At 36.9% G+C, this 8,326-nt stretch overlaps 3 protein-coding genes across 3 annotated transcripts in view; 2 read left to right on the plus strand and 1 right to left on the minus strand.

Moving 5' to 3' along the window:
* On the plus strand, nucleotides 2,328-3,311 carry LOC104750977 (glutathione S-transferase T3-like). The gene has a single exon (XM_010472840.1). It carries the CDS (start codon nucleotides 2,328-2,330, stop codon nucleotides 3,309-3,311), a length of 984 nt encoding a protein of 327 aa, XP_010471142.1.
* On the plus strand, nucleotides 4,217-5,248 carry LOC104750985. The gene is made up of 2 exons (XM_010472850.1): nucleotides 4,217-4,931; nucleotides 5,049-5,248. Exons 1-2 carry the CDS (start codon nucleotides 4,217-4,219, stop codon nucleotides 5,246-5,248), a joined length of 915 nt encoding a protein of 304 aa, XP_010471152.1.
* Nucleotides 5,598-8,326, minus strand: part of LOC104750995 (ribosome biogenesis protein BOP1 homolog) — a 3,053-nt gene continuing 324 nt past the window's right edge. Inside the window, exons 3-9 of the mRNA XM_010472859.1 lie at nucleotides 8,045-8,243; nucleotides 7,530-7,647; nucleotides 6,563-6,763; nucleotides 6,326-6,477; nucleotides 6,113-6,230; nucleotides 5,780-6,041; nucleotides 5,598-5,692 (exon numbers count right to left, since the gene is read on the minus strand). Of these exons, the coding sequence (XP_010471161.1) occupies nucleotides 5,598-5,692; nucleotides 5,780-6,041; nucleotides 6,113-6,230; nucleotides 6,326-6,477; nucleotides 6,563-6,763; nucleotides 7,530-7,647; nucleotides 8,045-8,243 (1,145 nt within the window). The remainder of the gene's footprint in view (nucleotides 5,693-5,779; nucleotides 6,042-6,112; nucleotides 6,231-6,325; nucleotides 6,478-6,562; nucleotides 6,764-7,529; nucleotides 7,648-8,044; nucleotides 8,244-8,326) is intronic.

Here is an 8,326-nt window from a genome sequence, read left to right on the forward strand (position 1 = left end):
GGCTCTTTAATTTCTGATGTGTTCATATGGTTATTGGGACAGTAGGTGGTTTAAAGAACTCAAGACATGTTGAAGTTGATTATCTGATGATATCAAAGAAGTTTCAAAGATTAGAGGTCCAATAGTGTGGAAAATTCATGGAGTTTACAAGAGTTTTCTAGACTTATTTTCTAATATGTAATTTTACTTTGTAATGATATGTCAATATTCTTGTAGCTAGTAGAACTTTTTGTATTTGTACTTGTGGAACATTTTTCTTGTATATTACTATTGTGGTTATATGAACTTTTTTTTATACATATTGTGTTGGTTTGACAAATAACAGGATGTTTATCTAATAAGCAAAATATAACAAAATCATCTAGGGTACAATAAAAATAATAATACAAAACAAATGCTATGAAAAAGAAATAATAACGAAGATTAATTGCTATTATAAAGTATACAATAGCAATAAAGAAAATGCAATCTAAAAGATAACTAAGAGCTTCTCCACCGGGAAGGACTCTCAGAGTTACTCTCAAAATTGGGGCCCAAATTTGATTAAAAAACCCAATTTTAAATCCAAAATGTTAAGTATCGGTTCCGTAGGAAGTGTTTTGAGTAACCCATTAAGAACGATACGTGGCGATTGGTGATTGGTTTTCAGGTAAATATAAAACTGTTTTTTTTTATTCTTCCTTTTATTTCTATTAATCGCGACTCTCTCTCTCTTTTTCTTCTCTCTCGGTCGAAACGGCGAAAGGAAAGGCGATCGGGAAATTGAACCGATTCACGTCGATTCCCATGAAGTTTCTGGCTAAAATCGGAGGTTTGTTGGTGGGGAAACGACGGTGGAGCAGATCGACGACTGTTGGCTTTACGATCGGCGACTGATGGCTTTACGATCGACGACTGTTGCCTTTGACGCTTCGGTTCTCACAGAGAAACGACGGTGGGACAACGACGGTGGAGCTTTCTTCTGAACGCTTGAAGGGGAGGGTTCGGACAACCGGCTAACAAATCGGAGATGAGAAGGTTTGGCTTCTTATGTGTGAGGTGTTGCATGTTGTTGTAATTAATCTCCGGTGGTCTTTATTTGTTAGGGTTTCGGATTAATGAGTAGAATTGTTAGAATTGATGAGTAGATTGTTAGAATTGTTAATGAGTAGGATTCAAGAACACGTTGAGAAGTTTGTTTTGATCTGTTTTGATCTTTGAGTTTTAAAGTTTCGTGTCTTAGTTTTGTTCATGGTAAGCACCAAGAGGATTTAGTTATTGCTCACTTTTTCTTTTTGATCATCAGTATTGATTGACTAGTAGTCTTTCTCCTTTTCAGGATTCATTGTGCAGCTACGAAGCTTGGATGATCATACTCCTCTTCCGGGTATCACTTCTCTTTTAAAGATCTATCCTTTTTATTTTTCTCTTGATTTGGTTCTTTGGTATTCTAAATATTGCTCTTCTACATAGATATTGGTCGTGTGATGTTTATAACTCTTTTGTGATGTCATGAATAAGTGTGTGATGTTTATGACTCTTTTGTTTTGTTTTGTGGGAGCTAATCATAAACGGGATACAGCAGTGGAATGGCGAAGAGTGTTGTGTTGTTGCAGTGGACACAGCGGTTGCAAGGTATCACTTGAAAAGGTATGGTTTAATGTTTTATGTTTGCATAACTTAGTTATATGTTCTGTATAAACAATTTGTGTGAATAAGTGTCTAGTTTGAGTTTTCTGTTTAACTATAACTTTGTTTGGGGTTGGTTTGAGATTGTGTTTGGTCAGGTGTTAAATAAATAAAAATCCCGTTTGTTGTATGCTTTGATGTGTGGTTTTGTGTCAGTTTGTTTTTAAGTCTAGTTTGGTATCAGTTTGGTGTGAGTTTGGTTTGAGATTGGAGTTTGCTCAAGTGTTTTATGTTTGAGTTTGGTGAGTTTGGTTTGTTTTTAAGTCTAGTTTGGTTTTAGTTTTTAAGTCTGGTTTGTTTCAAAGCTAAAGTGTTTTATGTTTTCAAAACTCGTTTCTTGTTTGGTGTGAGGTTTAGGGTAAATGATTGTATTTAAATTTTCTATTGACTTTAACCATCAGCTTTTGGAATCAAATAACAGAAAGAGATTTACTGAAAAGTGATTTAGTTGTCCAGTCATAGGGATATACTGAAAAGTATATCTCTTTTCTTCTAACCACTCATTACCTTTTTGCTCAATAACCTTTAGTTGTAAAACACACATCAGCCACACTGGGTACATATAAACAATCATTGTTTAACACTAACCTAACCTCTTACATTATTTTCTCCAAACCTAAACACTCAGCCTATCTTTTTCGGTTTCACTAGCCTAAACAATGGATCCTAGCAACCCTTACCGTTTTTGGGATCAAAATTTTGTTGATCTTATGAATTCTCAAGAAAACTCCAACCGTTCCGCTAATACTATTCCTCCATATTCCACCCAATCCTCTCAGACTATTCAGTTTAGTAACCCATTCTCTTCTCAGCCTTTAAACATTAGCCATCCATTCTCTTCACAGCCTCTTAACCAGACTCCCACATCTGAATCTGAAGACTGTTTGGACGTTACGGCAGATGAAAGTGATGAAGAAGGAGGCAGAGGTATTAGGAAGCGATGGAGTGCAGAAGAGGATGTCCATCTAATAAGTGCTTGGTTAAACACAAGCAAAGATCCAGTGGTGAGCAACGAGCAGAGGAAAAATAGTTTCTGGAATAGGGTTGCAGACTATTACAAAGCTCATATTGGAGGAACCAGTTCAAACGAAAGAGGGACTACACAATGTAAGGCAAGGTGGAGTAAGATAAACCACCATGTCAACAAGTTTGTTGGGTGTTACGCACAAGCGAGTACAAGAAGGAGAAGTGGAGAATCAGAAGATGATGTTTTGAGAATGGCGTATGAGTTTTACAAAAATGACATGAGGAAGCCGTTTCTGCTAGGACATTGCTGGAGAGAACTGAAGAATGATCAGAAATGGATCACAGAACGCCATGTAGAATGTGGCAATAAGCGGACTAAGCTTGCTTCTGAAGGAGAATTCGCAGCTACTTCGAGCAACGGTGGAGATGACATGAGGCCTCCGGGGGTTAAAGCTGCCAAGAAAAAAGGAAAAAAACCAGCAGTTAGTAGTGATGTTCCGGATGGTTCTGTCGATAAGTTGGATAAGATAATCGCAATGAAGGATCAAGAACAGGCGGCCAAACTTCATCATGGCAAAATGAGATTGTTAGACAGCCTACTTAACAAGAGTGAACTAACACCCGCTGAAGTACTACTTAGAGACAAACTCCTTGATCAAATGTTGACAAACATTTAGGTTTAACTCTTGTGTCTTTGCTATGTTTTGTGTTTTGTGTTTAACATAAACCTATACTTGTCTTGTTTTGTGTTTAACATAAACCTATACTTGTCTTCTTCTTTTGTTTCAGGTTTGAGGGACGACATATGAAGCATGTGAAGCAGTGTCGTTGGCATCTGAAGTGAAACATGTTGGTCGACATATGATGTGTTCTGTTTGGAAGCATGTTGGTCGAATGGAAGCTGTCTTTTTTTTTTTGTATTGATGTGTTCTGTTTGGAACCCTTGAATGTGTTGGTTGTTTTTTAGTGTCATTCACGGGTGTCTCTTTTGTTTAAGTGTGGTCGGCTTTTGTTTGTTGAACGGATAAGTTTGCAACCCGTGAATGTGTTTTGGGTTGTTGTATTAATGTTTGTAACCCGTGAATGGGTATTGATAATGTTTGTAAGGTCTATATATTGAAGGCTCATGATCAATATCATTTGCGACTTTAAAACCATTGTTCTCATTTCTTCTTTTCACTTCTTCCTCCTTAAAACAAAACAAAGAATTATTATAGCATCCCCTTCTTATCATTTCCTCCTTATCATTTCTTGTTCTCTTTTCTTGCAACGTTTCTTCTTCTCTTTTTTTTTGCTCATTTCTTGTTATTATTTCTTCTTGCTAAATACTCAAAACCATATTTGACTACTAATGTCTAATTGGAGTTCTGATCATGAAGTTGATGAAATGGTAGAGGAGGAAGTTGATAGTATAGTGGAAGGGATTCAGTACAACTACACTCAAGAGGAATAACCACCAGCTCCAATATTCCGAAGAGTGCACATAAATAGAAACCGCGAAGAAGGCCATGCTCAACTATGGAATGATTATTTTAGTGAGAATCCGACTTACACTCCCGCTATGTTCTGCCGTCGCTTTAGAATGAACAAACCATTGTTCGAACGCATAGTCAGTACTATTAAGAATGGAGTCCCGTACTTCAGACAAAGACGAGATGCTACTGGAAGGCTCGGTCTTTCCGCACTTCAAAAATGTTCTGCAGCTATCCGTATGATGGCATACGGATGTTTGGCAGATGCGATGGATGAATATTTACGACTAGCTGAAACAACCGCACACAAATGCCTTGAAAAATTTGTAGACGGAGTCATCGACCTATTCGGAGACGTCTATCTCAGACGACCTACAGCGGAAGACCTCCAAAGATTACTGAATATTGGAGAACATCGCGGTTTCCCCGGAATGGTGGGTAGCATAGATTGTATGCATTGGGAGTGGAAGAATTGTCCAACTGCATGGAAAGGACAATATTCACGTGGATCTGGAAAACCAACAATTGTACTAGAGGCAGTGGCATCCCAAGATTTATGGATTTGGCACGCATTTTTTGGACCACCTGGTACGTTAAATGATATCAATGTTTTAGACTGCTCACCGGTGTTTGATGATATCTTAGAGGGCCGAGCTCCAAGAGTTTCATATGTTGTCAATGGACATCAATACGAAATGGCGTATTATCTCACTGACGGTATCTATCCCAACTGGGCAACTTTCATCCAACCAATTACACTACCACGTGGTCCAAAAGCTAAACTCTTTGCTCAATGTCAAGAAGCATGCCGGAAAGATGTAGAGCGTGCCTTTGGAGTCTTGCAAGCACGATTTGCGATCGTGAAGAATCCAGCACTTTTTTGGGATAAAGGGAAAATAGGGAAAATAATGAGAGCATGTATCATATTGCATAACATGATAGTGGAAGACGAACGACATACCTACAATTTCTATGAACCATCAGAGTTCTATCACGGAGAAGGAAGCGGAACTTCTCAGGTTGATCTATCGTATTCTACAGATAGACAAACAAATCTACATAATTTGATGGGCATTCGAAATGCCGTTCATGATCCACAAATGCATAATCGTTTGAAAAAAGATTTGATTGAGCATATTTGACAAAAATTTGGTGCAACCCATCAGTAAATCTTCTTCCAAATTATGTATAATATGTTTAATATATCTTATTTTAAATTTATGTTTAATATTCCTAAATTTGTAATATTTTATTGTTTTATATTTTATGTAAAAAATAATTATTTTAATGATTAAGTAACCTAAGTGAGTTTCTCTAGTGGAGGATTGATTTGGTGTAAGTTTCTAAGTGAATTACTTTAATTAGTTTATAATTAAATATATAATTAATTAAGATTTGAGTAACCCATGTGGATTACTCGAGTAAAGATGGTTTAATATAGCATAAGCAGAAAACGCTATATAAAGTGTCATATCTTTTATAACGGGCGCGTCATTTTCCTGTAGTGTCGCACATCAATTTAGATAAGGCTATATCTTTCTCTGTTGGAATGTATTCCAAAGAAGGATTGTATGATTCCTCGTGTCCTATAAAACCCAAATTGCAAAGCATTAGACCTTCAATAAAAAATACAATTCCTAGATAGCTGGTCAGCAAAAAAAAAAAAAATTCACCTGGCAATTTCTGTTTCGGTGGAGGAGTATAAATTAATTGCTTGCTCTTTTGATCTGAAGTTGAATCATCATTATGCCATAAGAGATACAACTTGGGCTCTTCTTCAGGCTTACCAAACTTGATCCACCCCTTCCGGATTGCTCTAACGATCTTAACAATAATTTTAGCCTCCCATTTTGAACGGATGCGCCTTCGCTTGGGTTCTGGTGCACTTGAGAGTGGATGTTTTGCATCATGCCATTTGAACCAATCAACATAAGGCTGGCACCAAGAGAATCAGTTAAAAGGGTCACAAATAGAAAAAACAGCTACACATAAACCACATTACGTACCGGACATGGATCAAAGTCAGCGTGTGGCGCTGCCGCTTTGAGTATTCTACGAATGGGATATATCTCCTCTTTAGTCACCTCCACTTCCTCGTCATTATATTCGTCATAAATCTTCAAGCTAAATCCCTACAAATTGCATCACCATAATGCTACAAAATAACAAACTACATATACAAATAAATAAACAGATAATTAAGTGTGTTTCAAACTTACCAGTTCCTGGAGTCATCCTTATCTACAAGCAAAGAGTCAAGTCTGTCTCGCTTCCTTTTCTTGGTAATCTTCTTCCCAGTGGTGTCATAACCAATATGTTTTTCATCCTTATACCACTTCAAGGCATTCCCAACTGTATTTATTGGAGGAACCTACACATCATAAGATAGTTTCGTTTGGAAATGGAGAAAAGATCATAGTTTCTAAATTGTATAATGAAATATACAAAGCATCAACCTCATCTTCTGAAGAATCACTCTCTTCGACGACTTCATCTTGTTCATGATCAGAACCTTCGTCACTCCCATCTTCCTCACCATCTACTTGTTTACCATCATCATCATCATTAATATCTTCTGTCTCTCTCTCTGAAGCATCATGCTCGGAATCGAACATATCGGAGTCGAAATCATCGGAATTGAAAGACCCGGACAAACTCTACAGAGCAAAAACACAGAAAGATGAATAAATAAAGTAATAAATCACATGCATGAAAATAAATAAAAGCTCAAAGCTATGAAACAAAAAAGAAGGTGCAAGGAAAGGAGAATACATCTCTTTCGTATTCAGAATCCATTAACAGGTCTTCTTTTACTGCTGGATATCTCACATAGACTCTCCTTCTCTTCGTTGAACTAAGAACAAACTCGTTTTGTAGATGCAGCCATGCAGGGGATCAGATGATGCGGAAGGAGAAAAGATTTAGGGTTTAGGTTAACGTGCGTTAACGCTTCCTAACTCTTATGGGCCTGTATAATGTTAATGAGCCATAGTAGTGCAATGAATAGCATTTCTCTCTATACATCACGATTTCAAGATATTATCAAGCCATCATCGTCAACAACCGAGCTGCTCATACAAGGCTTCAACTTCACTTACACTAACCAGAGAAAACAAAGAAATATAAGAAGCCACTCTGTGAGATTATATATATCAAGATCATGTCATTTCGTAAAACTTGCTATACACAATGGAAAATATACGCTTCTTGATGACCTAAGTAACATTTTCTGAGTTAATTGCGGAGTTGCAGATTATATATAGGCTATTGCTAAAACAAAACCATTATCTTCAGCTTTTTCGGATTCAAAGAAACGCAAAATTAGATTCTCATATCAGCAAACAACGATAATCACTAAACTCTTGCTCTTAAAAGATTTAAGCCAAGAAAAGAATATGAAACGTATAGTGCAAGTAAACTTACAAGATGTCTCAGAGAAGCTAGCTTCACAGGGTTCTCGTGTCCTGGAAATGGAAACAACCCATTTACAGATGAGTAGTAAAACCAAGAAGAAGAAGCTTGTTGAATAGAATCGTTAGTTCTATAATTTTTGAGAATGTAAGAAAGCTTGATATCAGGTAATACTACTACACATGCATATTCAAGGGGGAAAAAAAAAAAAAAAACAGAACCACAGAGATATAAATTAAAAGACGAACACGCTGATTGATAATTAAAATAAGTATAAACCCAAGAAAAAGTAGCAGCGATGAGGCAATCGAATGATAAACAAAATTTGTAATCAGATAAAACAGGAAGCAAGTAATGAAAGCGCGGCGCTCGAGAATCTCCAAACCTAGAAATGAAAGAAAAGGCTCGCCGACTCGGCGGTAAGTGAGATAACTTGAGACTTTGCTGGGATTTTGTTTGTTCTTCAGAGGCCGGTTGAGAGAAATTATGAAGAGAGTTTATAAATAAATAAAAAATGAGCAACTCACGTATTTTTCTTGAGCGTCAAGGCCAATCTCTCGAAGCCAATGCTCATCAAGAAGAGTCTCGTCATTGTGTAATTAATCCAAGTGTTAATGATCTTCTCCCGATAAAGAACTGATGTGAAATGATCCAACATATCCTCTGGCTTGAAGACTGTTTCCTTGTTCTGTTCTCTATCTTGCAATGTTCCACTGCCATAGAAACCTGAAAATGTTCGACAAGCAAAAAATGTAAAGGAGGTTTTTGCACCACCAAAGAAAAAAAAAAAAAAAAAAAAAAAAAAAAAA

The sequence above is a fragment of the Camelina sativa genome, chromosome 2 (assembly GCF_000633955.1).
Source record: "Camelina sativa cultivar DH55 chromosome 2, Cs, whole genome shotgun sequence".
Classification (NCBI taxonomy): Eukaryota; Viridiplantae; Streptophyta; class Magnoliopsida; order Brassicales; family Brassicaceae; genus Camelina; species Camelina sativa.

What these genes read in the sequence shown, in the direction of transcription:
- LOC104750977 (XM_010472840.1), top strand. Translation starts at nt 2,328, where the DNA reads ATGGATCCTAGCAACCCTTACCGTTTTTGGGATCAAAATTTTGTTGAT.
- LOC104750985 (XM_010472850.1), top strand. Translation starts at nt 4,217, where the DNA reads ATGAACAAACCATTGTTCGAACGCATAGTCAGTACTATTAAGAATGGA. An exon ending in ATGCCGGAAAGATGTAGAGC is followed by an intron (nt 4,932 to 5,048) that starts GTGCCTTTGGAG and finishes ATAACATGATAG; the next exon opens with TGGAAGACGAACGACATACC.